We start from the raw sequence: 17,309 nt of genomic DNA on the forward strand, positions 1-17,309 counted from the left end.
TTCAGCGTCTAATGGAGATTGGCCAAGAACATTTAATTTCGTCTTCTAAGAGATGATAGACTAGTGAACTACCAGAGGTCTCCTTCATAGTTACTTTCTATAATTATAGAGGGAAGGCTGTATTTTGCAAGGGGAAAGAAACAGCGGTGGAAGCGTAGTGGTTACAAAGTAAGATGAAGACTGTGTTTTCTACTCTTGTTTCAAAGATACGTCTCATACTAGCAGTTAAGTCAATCTTGAGAAGTGGGGCATGAAAATCTGGTTTGGTTCTGTGAGACAAAGCTGCTGCTTACATTAACTGAACTTGCACTCCCTCTCAATTGCTTGTTTTAATTTGGAATATTTCCTGTGATTTGGATAAGTTAGTGAGATCTGCAAATATTTTGTTTTGCCCTTTTTTTTTTTTTCTGAACTTGTGCTCAAACTTTATGAAACTGCACTTGAGAAAAGATATTCTGTGGGACTGGCACTTGAGAGTTTCTAAGCAACAGAAAAAAAGATCTTTGGGGTAAGATTCTTCATAATATCTTTATTAACATTCTTTGTTAGGTCTCTTTTGGTTGAATGTTTGTAGTCTTCATTAAAGTTTGAGTCACTGTAAGATGCTTTCTGGTGTTAACGGAGATAAATATTACGTATGCGATATTCTGGTGCTTTTAAGTATTGCTTAGTGAGCTTACAGAAAGTATCATAGTCCTGTTCATGTCCAAAATACTATTTTTTAATAGATTAGGATTGAAAATGTTTGTTTATGAATGGAATGTAGTTATGATATAGGAAGTTTGAGTTGAGTGTTCCAGCTTAGATATTTTCAAGATTTTAAACCCGTTTTCTGAGTGTATTATGTTTTCAGCCACTGAAGATGCATATAAGCTTTGGAATCTGGTTGAAAACAAGATTTATAACAGCAAACTATGTCATAATCATATTTAGCTGTGAATATAGCTGGGGAAAATTTAAAATGAAAGAGTTAGCTTAATTTTTTGTGGCTAGTGCGGTGAGAAATGCCCAGGATGTTTAAAGCAGGCAATACCTGGGAAACAAAGGGTTTTGTTTATAACACTTTTCCAATGTTGTATGCATTCTGATTCTCTTCCTTTTTTTTTTTTTTTTATTAATGTTGTTTTTAGATCTTGAGTCAGATGACTGCGCATCCATATACATCTTTAATGTAGACCAACCATCATCCTCTGTAAATCAGCCAATTTGTATTCCTCGCCATGGATTGCAGTCTCACTCCACTCCTCTCTCACCATCTACAAGACTTCAGAGTCATAAGAACTATGATGGAACTTGTGAGGTACCAGAATCCAAATATAGTCCACTAGGTGGACCCAAACCATTTGAGTGCCCTAGTATTCAGATTACATCTATTTCACCTAACTGTCATCAAGGGATTGAAGCCAATGAAGATGAATTGCATGCAAATGGCACAGAAAATGAATATATGGAAAGGCCTTCACGTGACCATCTGTATCTTCCTCTTGAGCCATCATACAGGGAATCATCCCTTAGTCCAAGCCCTGCCAGCAGCATTTCATCCAGAAGTTGGTTTTCAGATGCTTCCTCTTGTGAATCCATTTCCCATGTTTATGATGATGTAGACTCGGAGCTAAATGAAGCAGCTGCTCGATTTACCCTGGGCTCTCCCTTGGCATCCCCTGGTGGTTCTCCAAGAGGCCCCAGTGATGAATCTTGGCAGCAGCCTTATGGATTTGGGCATGCTTTGTCACCTAGACAGTCTCCCTGTCATTCTCCTAGAACTAGTATTACAGATGAAAATTGGCTAAGTCCTAGACCAACATCAAGGCCCTCATCAAGACCTACATCCCCCTGTGGGAAGCGACGACACTCCAGTGCTGAGATATGCTATGCTGGTTCTCTCTCTCCTCACCATTCTCCAACTCCGTCACCTGGACATTCTCCCAGAGGAAGCATAACAGAAGACACTTGGCTAAACACTTCCATCCATAACGTACAAGGCCTTAATTCTGGCCTTTCACCATTTCAGTGTTGTACAGAGACTGATATTCCTTTAAAAACAAGAAAGACGTCAGAGGATCAGACTGCTACTTTATCTGGAAAAATAGATATCTGTCCTGAAGAACAGGGGAACTTACTGTCATCCCTTGAAACTGCAGTAGATGACTGCTCTGGATCTCAGCACACCTTGAAAAAAGATTTGCCTGGAGACCAATTTCTTTCTGTTCCTTCGCACTTTACTTGGAACAAACCAAAGCCTGGTCATACTCCTATATTTCGGTAAGTGATTAGAAAGTCCTTCCCTCCCATTTGTCCCCTCCTGTGAAACTTAAGTAGACATGTAAATGTGCTTGTATTTCAGGGATGCATTAAGACTTCTTAAAGAAAACTTATTCTAGGCAGGTAGAATTTCCTATAATTAGGAAAAAATGAGTTGATCTTTTTCTTCTTTTAAGAATACAATAAATGAATTGTAACATCAGATTAGTTTTACTTAGTTTGTTTGTATATGCCCAGCTGAACCAAAGGTCTGCAGATTTTGTGCACACTTTGCTGTTCCATCTGAGCAGTTAACATTTTAATATAGCTGAAGAAATGTGACTTACATGAATTTGTAAAACTGAAACCACAGAAAAAGTGGGAAGTTTATTTGCTTTTGTTTTTACTTGCTTCTTTGGGCTGTTAGAATTCTAGAAATAGAGTAGAGAAAAAAAAGTTGCATGCCATGTGGAATATCATCCAGAAAGAATGGATTGCTGAGCTGTAGTTCCAAGGGTTATTTCCACCATTGTGGTGTCGAGTTAACTAGCTCTTTTCCTGTTGTAGTCCTGTCTACAGGAAGATTTGTGGAGGTTCAGAAGAGGGAACTAGTTCACTTTGGGGAAAAAAATTCACCCTCCTTCCCATTCTGTTACCTTCTAGATGGAGCAGGTCTGTGATCTTTCCAATCATATAGCAGTGGGTAGAGTAGAAATGAAAACTTAAGCAGCATTGCTGCTGGATGGACAGCTACTATAATTACTCATTCAGGTTATCCATTTGATTCCTGAACCTTTTCCTTGCTCTACTGGATTTTAAAAATAAGGGGCAGGGAGGTAGTGGAAGCTGTGGGCATATTTTGTGTGGACATTTTGTAAGAAAGGTACATTCAGTTAATATCAGTAAAGCACAATTATCTGTATAAAAGCTGTATTGTAGGTTTAAATGTCAGTGCTTCCATGATGTTCTGTACTGATTGTTAAATAACTTTGATTAAAGTTTATCATTCTGTCCACAGGCAGTGCTTAAGATTTGCTCTTCAAGGATGTAGTGGATGAAGCAATTCCTCTTTCTTGAAGTGAGGGGCAGGGAATAGGTAGGATTCTCCACATACGTGCCTTAATTTGAGAAAGGCAAAGCTTAAATACTGAAAATCAGTGACATAGTAGTGTTCTCATTGCAAAGTCATCTTTGCAAAGCACTTGTTTTCACACTATTTCTAATTTTAGAAGGTATGGCTTAGAAAACTTTTAAGTCTTTGAAATCTTCCTCCCCTCTATGACCTCCTCTCCCAAAGTAAGTGAAGCAAAATAAAGAGCAGTTTCTGACCAAGCTACAAAGATGTCCTATAGGAGGTTGGTGTGCTTTGTTTCTTTGTTTATTTTTCCTCCTCTCAGAGTTTTAAATTCTTAGCAGAAGAACTGGAATTAACTACTGCCTGGTAAGCCAAGCTTACCGAAAGGGTATCTTTTCCAGAAACCTCCCTCAAAAGCAAAACTTGTTGAAAAGAGGATGCTGGCTTTTGTGGCAACATGCTAGTTTTTATGTAATTTCCCTTTCTAGTGGCTTTTTCCAAATTCATATATCATTTTTGCATAATTTTAACATCTTGCTGTATTATTTCCAGATAAACAAGCCTGTTCCAAAAAATGTTTTAGAATACCTGTTCCCATTGTCATTTGAGGACATGAATATTCTTAGGAATATCCATCTTGTGGAATATAGAAGCACTCAGTTATCTTGTATCTTGTAAAGATTGCTATAGCTGACCCTTTCCAAGCGTGCTTCAGGCAGAGGAATAATGCAACAAATTCAGCTGTGACTTTTACTATTGAGTATCTGAGAAGGAAGCTATGAACACATATGGGTGAGATATAAACCAATATTTTCTGAGCTTCTAAAGCATACAAACAGATCTCAGTGTTTCTCTGAGTTCTAACAATGAACATTCTAGTTTTACTGCTGAACATATTCCTATGTGTTGGTAGATCAGTGTCACACAGAAGGCTCAATTTTAGTAATACAAAGCTTCTACGAATTTTAACTGTTTCTTTAGCAGTCATCAACTTATATTGTTAATACCTAAATATTTAAAACAGTGCTTATTCAGCATTCTTTCATTTTTTCATAATTATATAATCATATATTTTAATCTCTCAGAAATGTATTGATTTTAATGAGTAGAAGTGATTTATTTTCTTTCTTTAATGTCATTCTACATACCTGTTTATGAACATGATATTTAACATTAAAGACTCAGAACTTCTAGGTGGAAAATTCTGTTTTACCAGATTTGAAACTACTGTGTTGATAAATACTCTGTCTTGAAGTTGGGTTTTGTACTTTTCTTTTTTTTTTCAGTTTTGCTGCAGTCTGCTCATTTGTTAATAAAAGGTGTTCAGTCTGTTGCTAGAATCTTTTCATTCTAACTAAACAACAGTAACTATTTTTTGTTGATTATGTGGGTTTGAATTGTATTATAATTATGTAAGATACTCGGCAGTTTGAATATGGCATTTTTGTCAGCACACATGGTTTGTTAAAGGTGGGCAGCACTTAAGGGTAAAAGCACACAAACATGCAGGCATGTAGCAAGATGGGGTGTGAATATATGGCTCCTCTGTGGGATGACCAAAATAGTTACAAAAATAGATACTCAGTTAAACCTGCTTCCTCCTGTAGTGGAGAGAGCTGAGCTCAAACTGAATAAAAATAATTTTTACTGTTCTCTTTAAGGAATAAAAATATTTTTTTTAATGTCACAATTTATTTCGAAGTTGTCACTGAAGAACTTCTCTAAATGTAAAATGGGCAAACAGGCAGAGGACAGTATAAAGATTTACACCTATTTGGAAGTAAACTATGTAGAACTATTAAGTGTATACATTTGCTGCCAAAAAATGTAGTCTCACTATTGAATTAGTGGAAATGGCTGCACTGGCAGCTGTATCCTCAGTGACATGTTGAATTCTTAGAAGTTGGAGCCTGTTCCATAGGTGCTGTGCGGGTATGTTAAAACATTTAATTCATTCATTAACATTTGTTCATTTCATTCATTCATTAACATTCAGTATGTTAAAACATTTAATTCTGCCATATAATATTTTACAACTTTGATGCTTATAAAGTAAAAGAGCTAAGTTGACTCTTATGTTTTATGAAGAAAAATGAAATGCAAGGAGATCCACTGTTTCTTAGTTTGTGGCGGTGACCAAAAGTGAGCACCTCTGTTGTCATAGATACTAATTTTAATTTATATATTTATTACATATTTTATATAGTAGCATATTAATTGATATATAAATTACAACATTATACTCAAGTTAATACACTTTTTAAATGTCTTGATTGTTTTGCCAAGCACAAAGTAGTGCATGGAGTAAACTGGAGTATTGATCAAGCAGTGTGCACACTCAGCAGCAATAACCTGACCCCTGGTAGAAGTGGGAGTAACTTGCCTCCCATATGACACAGTATGAAGTGTGCAGATAGCACCTTCTTCTTTGAATGCTATCTGAAATTTTGTAAATCTGTAATCTAGTTTGGCTGTCAAGTCTTGGCCATGTTTTCATGCTTTCTTCTGTGTCAGTATGTGTGCAATACTTAACAACATTTAAAAACATGGAACATGCTTCTGAGACATCCAGACAATTTTGTTAGGTGACACGTTGTTATTTGGTCACAGAAACCCATAATCTGACAGCATGTAGTGTATGACAAATGCGTGTGTATTATGTGCCCTGAGTCACTTTTCTGCTTCCTTGTCAAAGGTAAGTCTAGATAAGTGAGGATGGACAGAACCAGTGCTGCAACAATTTCTTTCAAATGGGGAAAAAGAAACTAGGTAGCGTCTTTTGTATCCAGGAATAGTGAGGGTGTCTGTTGATGTCATTAATCAAGTACCTGGTCAGATGAGCACTCCTTCAGTGGCAGACTAAATTGGTCATTTTACAGAATATTTAGTAATGAATTTATTTGATAACTTTATTTATTACATAGTTACTCTTGTTACTGTTATTTAAGGTACCCCTTTCTTCCACCCCCAGCCTCCCCCTCCCAGATGATGAATGAGAAATGGCTTTATCTCTGCATCTCTTGTTTGCCTCTCCTCACTTGGAAAATCCATTTCTTTGGAGTATCTTGATGTAGTGATAGTAGATGTGATCTTCCCATTTGCTTATTACCTCAACATTTCATAAAAATGCTGATTTTACAACTTTTTCTTGCACATCTACTATTAAAGCTTGAGTTTTACTCACAGAAGAAAAATCATTGTTTCTACTGTTTCTCACTAAATCTCTTAGAGACATATTTCTGGGCTTTCAGATATGGATATTTCAGATTCTTTTATTAATTGGATTCTCTTTTTCTTTCACTCTTTTCACAAATTCTGTATTGGCTGTTGGAAGGCAAACATGCTGAAGTTCACTTCTTATTTAGATAGCCTATGTCAGTATAGGTTATAAATAGTGTAGAAGAATGCTAGAGAAAGTGCTTCTTCCTAGAGTTTTTTCATATTCAAATATCTACATTTGATCTGCTGGCTCACACAGAGGCACCATCTGAATGGGGCTAGTATGCTTCTGTGAATTATCTTAAGTGTGTCCTTAAGTCTTTGGAAGTTTGTGAAATTTCTGTTTAGAGGCTATTTCATAAATATTTATGGACCCATGTAATATTGGGAAGCTCTTCAAAACTGATCCCTTTTATTTAAATTTTCTTGTTCAGATTCTAGCCAGCCTTCTCAAGTACAAAGCTGCCATATGAGGAAGATGAGTAGCAAATAATATTTTGAAGTTATATACAGACTTGTTTTACAGAAGTTAATGTTCTCAGTTACAAGTTATAAAGCTTCTGTGAGAAAATCTGTTTTACAGACTTCATCAAGGAGAATAAAAAGAATATAGGGATGACCCAGAAACCTGTACTGAGTGATCACTATAATATAATTCCTTTGGTGAGGACTTGTGACTAAAAGCACAATTCATAAGAGACGAGCAACATTTATGGTGTTAACAGCCATGGTTGGGGTGTTCTGGAGTTAACAGCCATCACAGACCTGGCCAGCACTGATGTAGGTAACATGGGGCATTTTGATAGAAGAGCAGGCAATAATGATGCAGTTGAAAATGATGGAATCTGTTATTTTGCTTTTAGGCTTGTTTGTTTTCTTTTGCTTTAAACTTAAATATGAATGGCTAGTGAAACAGTAAGTTTCAGGTTCTGTAAAACAGATAGTGAGGATCTAATTTCTGTCTCAAGCTAATAGGCACTTCTCAGGGTAGTAAATTGAAGTTGTTGTTCATCTTTTTCTTTTTTTCTTTAACCCCTGAAGGGAACAGATGGCATTTATGTGTCTGGTAGATAACCAGGGAATATTCAGTAATGCCAAAAGATCTTGAAATAAAACCTAGTTTCTTTTACTATGTCTTTCCTCATGGAATTCTTAGACACGCATTGATTTAAAAACTATTGTATAAACTGATGTTTGTCCTCGGACTGCTGTGTCACAAATTTAATCCAGAGCACTGAGAAGTGATGTATATTAAGTAGTTTCTTTGTTCCACTGGTGATGAACAAACAAGCTTTGATAGATGTATCCACAGCCCAGGTATTTCTTGATGGATTTAAGTGATGAATACTTAATGCAACTTGAGAGTATGTTACCTGCAATTATCTGGCAGTTACCACTAGGATTGCTTGGCAACCTTGCTTACTCTGACAGAAGAAAAAAGTAGTTTAGATAAGACTGATAGATGGTCAAATACTTGGAAAAGTTGCTTCTCTTGTCTGAATTCTCTTGGAAGTCAGGGGATAGGCACAGAATTAAGTTCTATTTTTAATATAGAGGGATTTTGGTCTTAATTTTAAGAAGACAATCTTTCAATGTGAGTGGACTATAGGCAAACTTAGTCTGCTAAGTACTTATTTTGATGAATAGAAATAACACCAGCTATGCTACTTTAGCAAAGCTTAAAGGTGAAATTATTTGCAAGTTGCTGACTTTAAAGATAAAGAACCACTTCAGTGAGACAAGAAGAGAACTTTGAACCTCTTTTAATAAGCTAGGCTACTGCTGTAATGTTTACACTCCATTAATGAATCCAGAGAAATTCAGGCAGTGTTTAATACGGGACCTTTGAGCTGTACATGTGATTCGCCTCTCTGCTTTGTTCTGAAATGAGAGAATATAGATTTTTACTTGGCAGTGTACTCCATCTATACTCTGAAAGCACAGTTAACTGTGGGTCTGCTAGCAGCAGAACAGTGATGTTTTGAATCTAAACACTGTTTAAAAGTCTATTAATAAGCCACTGTGGCAACTGTAATGACCCAAAATTCTTGGCTCCAAAATTAATCCATCAGGGAAAAAGTTGCTTTGTTCTAGATAGCAAAGAGCATCCACAGCAGTATTTTGGCTCGACATGTGTTCTTGAATAGTATTGGATCATGGTTGCGGTTTGAGAGTCTTGGTGGTTTGCTGTGTTGCCTCATTGACTTGTCACAGAATATGCTGTTAATCTCTACAAAAAATTGGGAGGAAGAAAAGATGTGGCATGTCCATTGTGCGGTCGGTGAGCTTTTCCCCTTTTCCTTCCTGTGCTGGGAGGAGCTGTAAGTGAAAAAAGTTACTTTTGTTGAAATTAAGAAATAATAAAAGAATCACTGTAGAATTGCATCTGAACCAGAAAAAGAAATAAGAACTAGTGATAGTTTAGACTCTTATTTAGACTATAGAGAGGCAGGAATATGTTCTGTGGCCACAGAGTGCCTAAAATGAGTTCTGCTTGTGTTTAAAAGCTTTCTAAGGGAGGAGTCTAGGAGAGCATTAGATGTATTGAGCTAATTGCATATGTGCTTCAGCTGAGGTATCAGTGTTAGTAGTTTGTATGCACAGAGCCCCAGCTATTTGTCCCATGAATTACTCAGGAAGAGTGCTACAAATGAAAGGTAAGTATTTTAAGTTTGGAGCTGAGTAATTTTTAATAGCTCTCATAGGCTTTGATTTTTGATTTTTCTTCCTGTCCCATGTTTACTGCTGTGGGGCCCTGGTCAAATGCAAACAAGCAGTCTTGTTTCTGGGGTTTGTTTCTTCTGGCATGAGAGAAGCATCGTCAGCCCATGAGCTGGGCCTTGACTATTGCAGGTTTGAATACTGAAGCCTACACATTTGGCTGTCCTTATGCTGTTTTAGAGATAATGGTTGCAGAGGAAGAAAGTACCTGTTAAATTAATACTGATAAAATTATCATTGAAGTGATAATTTTAAATGAAGTGGCTTCTGCTGAAGGGTTCTGAGTTCCCTTTAATAGCTCCTGCTCTCTAAAGCCTTTAATGTTGATGTGATAGGAGTATGAACTTTTGAAGGCTTGCGTTAATCACATTATAAAACTTCTTTGGTATTAGTGGTAAAATACTTGTACGTTTATAGATTGGTGCTTTTTCAACAACATGCTAAGATTTGATTTAATTAAAGTTTTGGAATGACTGTCACTCATTATTTCTTTATCCTGACATGATTTGATGCTTTGCTGGTAGGTTAGTACATTGTTAACCAGGTTTTTACTCATTTAAAGAAAACAAAAAATTAGAGAAACTTCTGTGAAAAACTTGAGTCATAAGCTATTGTAGCAGTAATTTCATTATGAACTGGGTAGAATTTTTTAATGAAATGTGGAAGTATCTACAAATGTGCTCCTCCACCACGAAGTCTGAAAAATTAGGGGGTTTAAATAACAGGCATTCTTATTTCTTTTAAATTTTTGAAAAAAGCCCCACAGTCAGCAGCTGATCTGGATTCTGGGTTCTGAATGCAAAGTTAAATGTTTTTTATCAATAATGCTGCTCTGCTGTGTGTAAGCTGGGGGAGACAGAAACCTTTAACCTTTTTGCAACACCAAGTTCTGGCTCATTTCTGAAGCAGCTGAGGGTCTTATTCTTAAACATGTTCCAGGTATTTTAAGAGTAATGCAGCACTAAACTTCGAACTTAGGTAAGTTCTAAACTATCAGAGCTCACTGGAGTTCAATGCAGAGTTTACAACCGATAAAATAACTGTGGTGAATCAAACGTACAGCAGTTTTACTGCTGATCCTCACCTAATAGAGCAGACTGAACAGTACTTTCTCGAGAACAGACCCATAAATGTACTAAAGCTAGCAGCTTCAGACTTATTTACCCATATTCAGTATCTGGTACAAAGTTAATGTTGCTTCATACTGAAAAGTGCTCAAAATATATGCATACTTGTTACCTCTTGCCCCCTAAACACTGACATGATTTTTCATGTTTGATATTGATTTCTACATAGAATTAAAAAAAAAAAAAAAAGAGAGTTTGTAGGCTTTATCCTGCTATTTTGTTGTTTGTTTGTTTTTTTAAATTTAATGTCCAAGCTTGCAGGTTCGTGTGACTTTCAGAAGGTGACAGTGCTGGCCAGGAAGTTTCCACCCTGTCCCCTTTCCACTGGTTCCATTTGAAGAAGACAGCTGGGGCTCTGATAAATTAATAGAATTCAAAAATATACCTTTCAAATAGAAATTAATCACTGATCCGGATCAATGTGTATCTCTACAGCATTTGTTAAAGACTAAGTGGAAGGGTGATATAGAAACAGAAATAGATTAAACTGGAATCCTCACAGAGCAGAAGGGTGCATGTCAGTGTACTCTAAAACTTCTTAATATTCCATGGCTGCTGGAAAGTTGAGGGTGATGAAGAGAGCAACAAAAATATTCAGAGAGACACAACAGTTTGGATATTCAACATGAAACTCCAAAGGGAAGCAGCTACATCTAGAAAACATGAGTTTGATGCAACACAGCCCCAAAGGCTGTGTAATTTATTTGGAGATTGTGTTTTGAAATCTTTCCAATTTTGTGATGTTTTAGGCATCTGTGCATGTGCTGTGTGCTTGCTTGCTCTCTCATGCTGATGTTTTCTATTTGTTTTCAAAGAACGACAAAATGTTGAGACTCGGTTATTTTCCTGTCTCTGTGTTTGTTCTAGTATTCCAAATATTTTTTCAGGAGATAATGAAAGTCTGATACAGCTTGTGCCACGTTTTTATTAGCTAATAGCAGAAGAGGTATAACCAGGTTGAGAGGGTGTATGGAGAGTGGTCACAAGCAACAATTACATTTTTATTTGATTGAATTTAATAATAAACTTTCAGTAATACCTCCCAATAATTCATACGTAGTCTGTGGTGAGCATGTTACACAAAGTTCTCTTAGGGACCTTTATGTGTTCACTGTGTATACCAACTATTTTGACATAGAATATTTGGTTATATGGAGGAGTTTCCAGGAATACTAAAGAAGAATTTCTCACAAGCTACATTTCTTTTTTAAACTCTTTTTAGTATCTTCTAATCTTGACATTTTCTTTCCTTTTTTAGACTAAAGAGTCTTTGAGTCTTTCTCCTTTGGTAGCTATAAAAGTGAATGGAAAGGTCTAGTTGACAGCCAATAGTAGCATTTAGGCAGTATGTCTTGCCCTGTGATAAGTATGTGGAAGGACTGGGCTTACACTGCATTCCTGCTGGTTTCCTCTCTTATTGCTGACATCACTGATCCTGTTCTGCACAGTAATACTCTTGCTGTGGAAGGACCAGTCATCAGTGGTCCTTCCCTAACTGGGAGAAGAAGAGTCCTTGCTGTCCAGTACATGCTTATGGAGGTGATTTACTGTTCACATTTCTTCCTTTCAGTAAGAAGAAAGGGAAATACTCCTGTTTTCCAGTTGCTCTCAGAAAGATGCTTCAGGAGAGAAGGCTTCTCTTACAATGTTAGCTGTCTCCTGAAGTGCACAGAAGAGGTACCCCATGAAGCAGGAGGACAGCAAGCTTGGAGGTTGATCTGTAGGTGGAGGCCAGCAAGTGATGCTGCTATTCTCTCTCCTTCCCATGCTCAGTGACTGATTTTTTGTAATAAAAAGTAAATGTATGGTACTGCAGGCTGAGCCCAAGTCCATCCAGATACTTGCTAAAGGCAGAGCTTGCTTTTTTTTTTTTTTTAATTCAGCCCCAAAATTATCTTTTTTCTTGACTGTAGATATGTTTTATAGGTCTTGGCTAAATTCTCCAGAAGACATAATTTATCTTTCTTGGACCTGTGGTTATTCATGTTTGTGGAAATCTGTAGGGTTTGGTGGTTGGTGTTTTTCCTGACTTCCTTTGAAGGGGAAAGAAATTGATTTGAGCTTTCTCAAATGACTGTATTTGTCCATCTCTTTAAAACCTCACTTGCTTTCCCCATTGCTCACAGTAAGGTAGTAGAAAGCTATTTTAATAAAAGCTTATTATTACTGTAGACGTTCTTGTTTGGTACATAATGAAAAAATAAACATTCACTTTTAAATGATCATAAATTGATTTGCTCTACCAGATAATTACTAACTTGAAGCTGACTGTTCATCTTATTAGAATCAGAAGTCTATAAATCTATACAGGTAAAAGGGTAGGTATGAAAACACTGATGATACAGTGTGGCTTATTTCCCTTTGAGATTCTTCCACTACTCCATTTTGTTCTCCTTCTTACTGGGTGTGACCCTACTTCTGTGTGTAAGGGTATATAGAATCCATGAATAAGCTAAGCAATGTACTGTAGGGGCTTTGTTATCTGTTGCAGTAAGTCTTCATGCTTAGATAGGACTACTAGCTTTAAAATTTTCAATCATCATACAGAGTTAATTTTAATGATAGTTAACAAAGTGCAGTGCTTACCAATCTTAGACAAACAAAACCGAACAAGCTTTAAGATCATAATGCAGAGAATTAAAACTCCATGACTTGCAGATTGATTTTAGACTATTCTCTCTAAATAGTGTTTGAACTTGCTTGCTGATATGTATGGGGATAAAAAAATTAATATAAAGCTATTATAGAATAGCACTGGTAACATGGAGCAGGGGGTCATACAGTACCATTCTTTTAATTGGGTAGGAAGAAATTCCACTCTTTCATCCCCAAAGGAAATAATTGAAGATTTCAGTGCACCAGCAAAATTTCAGAATTTTCAAGTAGCGGTTTTAGGCTAATAGGTATTCTTATTTGGTCATCATTTGTTAGGAAAGTGACATCATTGCCTGTATTTTACAGTGAAGTTACTTTGTTTGTACTGTGGCCAGACAGCATAGTTCATTTCATCATAGTGTGCTCATCTTGATTGCAGCACATCTTCATTGCCACCTCTTGACTGGCCTTTACCAAGTCATTACGGGCAGTGTGAACTGAAAATAGAAGTCCAGCCTAAAACTCATCACAGAGCTCACTATGAAACAGAAGGAAGCAGAGGAGCAGTAAAAGCGTCTACTGGAGGACACCCTGTAGTAAAGGTAGGAAGTCTGGCTTCCCTGAATAGAAGATAATTTTTTAACTACAATTATTGGTATTTATAATGCTATGAATTGTTACCTTGTGTGAAGCTTACAGTCCTTCCTGAGATTTTCTTCCTTAAATATAACTTGTTCAATACAAAAGTTAGTTTTAGATGGTTAAAAAAGTACAGTTTGCTACAGTTACAGTGCCTGTTGCAGTTTTATACTGTATGTAGTTTAATGCTTATGAATGAATTCAGTGTGCAGTAATGTATTAACATATTCAACGTGAACTTTAAGGAAGAAGGGGTATGCATGAGGGCAGGTAAGAAAAGTCACAATAGTAGTTTAGTTGGAGCTATACTGAAACATGATACAGCTTCATTTGAATCAGTAATCACCTGTCTTTTGGTGCTGAGACGGCTTCTGAATCCTATGAATGCCTCATTTGTGTATGTATTTGTTAGGTTATTTCTGTGAAATGGTGCCCATAAATTTTGTTAACTTTCACTTAAATATTTGGAGTAAATTAAACTTGACTCTTTCTTCAGCATGAACCAAAAATTATTACTCGCAGTTTAATGGTATGTGGATGTCATTTCCATTGTGTTAACAGAATCCTGCAAGCCTTATTGTCTCCTAGAACAGTTTCAGTCACAGAATTGCAGAATGGTTTGGACTGGAGGGGACCTCAAAGCTCATTCAGTTCCAAACCCCTGCCATGGGCAGAAACATGTTCCTTCCACTAGACCAGGCTGCTCCAAGCCCTGTCCAACCTGGCCTTGAGCACTGCCAGGGATGGGGCAGCCAGAGCTTCCCTAGGCAACCTGTGCCAGAGCCTCACCACCCTCATAATGAAGAATCTTTTCCCAACACCTAATCTAAATCTACCCGGCTGGATTTTTTAGCACAGTAGAGGCAAGGTCAAGTGTTTATCAGGGAAGTCTGTGCTGCAAACTAGAGAAAATTGAGAATGCCTGGACTAGGCTGGAATCTGAAAGTTGGCTGGGCACATTTCGTCATGTGGAGCATTGTGTTGCTTTAGTCAAAGTCAACACACTTTTCACATGCCAAGGTGCTGGTGCTGCAATTTAACACATTAATGAGGGCAGAAACTTGAGAGATTCTGGCTGACAAAGTAAATGTCTGCTGAGCTTTTCTGAGCTGCATTCAGTTTTCTTTTCTTTTTTTTTTTTTCCCCTCTGGGTGTCTAGCCCTAGTGTTTGCATTAAGGGAACTTACAAACCTGGTGTTTGTAAGATTTGACGAATATATGTAAGCTTTCTTTTGCTTACAGAATTAGATGCTTCTAAGCTGCAGTACTAGAAAAAAACAGATCTGCAATCTATGAGGTTTACACCAATGATTTTAAAAGTTATTTATTTGCATTAGAATTGTGAAATACCTTGCTATGACAAGAATGCTGCTTTAAAAATGGGGATGATCTTTATATGTCTAACAGTCTTATGCTTAAACACGTGGATTATACTATGTCGCTCTATTAAATGGATACAAATGCAAATCAGTATTCTATTTTGCAATTTTGTCTCTCCCAGCTGGATTAGAAATTAATTGTTGTGCTTGATGGGACAGAGGAAGTTGTTAGGAAACAAACCATCCATCTGTAATAGCTTTTTACTCACTGCTGGAAAAAACAGTATGCTAAGGGCCAAGTTTGGTGAAAGGTAAATATTCAATTGCTGTGAGCAATGAAGTGAAAATTACCTTATTTAAATACAAAAGTAAAATCTTTCCAGCGCTTCCAGAAGCTTATTACACAAATCCAATTGCTATTACAGTATACATTACTATTTGTTTCTGACCTGTCTTTTCTTTTTGGTGCTCTTTGTGTTTATACCAATCATTTCCATGTGTGTGATCATTGCAATAAAGTACTAAGCATTTTCTTGTGTGAAATAACTATGTTAACCAGTATCAGACAAGAAGGGATGTGAGTGAATAGAGTATTTTGGTTGTAAGGGACCTACAAAGAGCATCAAGTCCAACTGCCGCATCTTCGGGTGCCTGAAGGTCTTTGTGTACTTTTGCCTCCTTCACAGTTTGTTTTGCTCTTGAATACTATTTTATAGAAAGCTAGAATATTTGATTTCTGACCTGTTACATTAGATTTTAAAATAGTACATAGCTTCAAGCCATTAATCTATTAGTGCCTGTCATTAGTCCATAAACTAATACTGTACCATACCTGTTGCTAGGAGACTAAGCTCTGACAAATTTGGCATCATCTGTTGAGTACATTTAATCAGCTTATTTCCAAATGTGAGGAAATTAAATGTGTGGGGCATTGTGTTTTGCTTTGTAAGTCCGTTGACTTCAAGAAACAAAGTCTGTAATGAAACTCACTTCTTTTTAGCTATTTTAATGTAAAACGTTCTAAATGGCAGATAACTGTCATTTTAATCTCTGCTTTGTTGGTGGTATGTTCCAGCTAATCCATGTCATCTGGAACAATTTCTTTTTGTGAAGAATTTGCAAGAGAATGTTGACAGTTTTCACAAGGAAGGAATAAGTAACTTTGACAGAATGATTAGGAAAGAGAAAGGTGGCATGTTGAATTTTTGGCATCCAAATTATGTGGAATTTTTGAATTGCATTGTCAGGAGACATAGCCTCTGAGCACTGTCTACCGTTCTAATTCAGTAGGTGGGAGTACTTTACCCATCGACGAAGCTTTTAAAGGAATAGCTGCCACATTTCATCTGACTCTAAATAAATGATCATTGTTGCTTGAATTTGCCACCCTTCCCATAGGACAGATTGTATGTAATAAAATAATACTTATGATTTGTTAGAATGAGGGTTTACTGTTACCTAGAATGGTTAGGGCTCTTCATGAGATTTCACTTGGATAATACTTATGATCAAAAACACATAAGCGTTGTAGAGCAGATGGGCACATGATAAGCATCTCTCCGGGATACCTTGTGGAGGGTTTTTTTTTTTGTTTAGTTTTGTTTTTACTTTTGTATTTTGGCTTTCTGATCTGAAATGACTTTGTTTTAAAAAGGAAAAATCTCGTACACTGTATTCCTGCTATTCATGTTGACTTCTGAGTTTTCGTAAGTATTTTAAATTTAATGTGATCTTTTGATAGTAAATTTTGTAAGCTGTATTGTGCATAAGAAGTATGTCCTTTTTATTTTTGTCTTGTTACTGGTGAAGAAAGTGATCTACATGATACTCTTCTTGATAACCACGCAATGTGATGTACTGAGGGACTGTTGAGCTAACCGCTACTTGTTAGCACTGTTTTGTATGCAGGAAGCACTCTCTGTTCTGTGGCCATTTACCAGGGGTTGTAGATGTGACCTACCATAAGGGCAATTTATTCTAAATCATATCGTGTACCTGCAACAGAAACTGTGTAGAAGCCACTTGGGCCCCATGCATGCAAGACAGATTTGGCTGGTAGCCATTAAGAATTGGCCTGTACCAGCAATGGTTTTTTGCCCTGCTACAAAGGGTCTAGCGATAGAATCGTTCACGAATTCCTCTGCCATAAGCAAAATTCATACTGTAGTTGATTCTGCAACAACAGAGGAGGGGAAGCATCATGTAATCTGTATGGACAACTCAGCATTGTTACAGCTGAACAAAGGCTTAAGATAAAAAATCAAGGAAATGTTAAATAAAACCAAGTTTGTTTAAATGGTTATGAAATTCTAGTCACTGACAAGCAAACAGTAACCTCCTTTGTGAGGTCTAATGGAGATCTGTGGAAGAGGG

At 36.8% G+C, this 17,309-nt stretch overlaps 1 protein-coding gene across 3 annotated transcripts in view; it reads left to right on the plus strand.

Moving 5' to 3' along the window:
• The window catches only part of NFATC3 (nuclear factor of activated T cells 3), a 75,697-nt gene that overhangs the window by 16,621 nt on the left and 41,767 nt on the right, over nucleotides 1-17,309 (plus strand). For all 3 annotated transcript variants that reach the window (XM_062609147.1, XM_062609145.1, XM_062609146.1), the window contains exons 2-3: nucleotides 1,131-2,262; nucleotides 13,418-13,580. In XM_062609147.1, the coding sequence (XP_062465131.1) occupies nucleotides 1,131-2,262; nucleotides 13,418-13,580 (1,295 nt within the window). The remainder of the gene's footprint in view (nucleotides 1-1,130; nucleotides 2,263-13,417; nucleotides 13,581-17,309) is intronic.

Source organism: Pezoporus occidentalis, unplaced genomic scaffold (assembly GCF_034315485.1).
Source record: "Pezoporus occidentalis ecotype Australia unplaced genomic scaffold, CSIRO_AGI_Poc_V1 ctg135, whole genome shotgun sequence".
Lineage (NCBI taxonomy): Eukaryota > Metazoa > Chordata > Aves > Psittaciformes > Psittacidae > Pezoporus > Pezoporus occidentalis.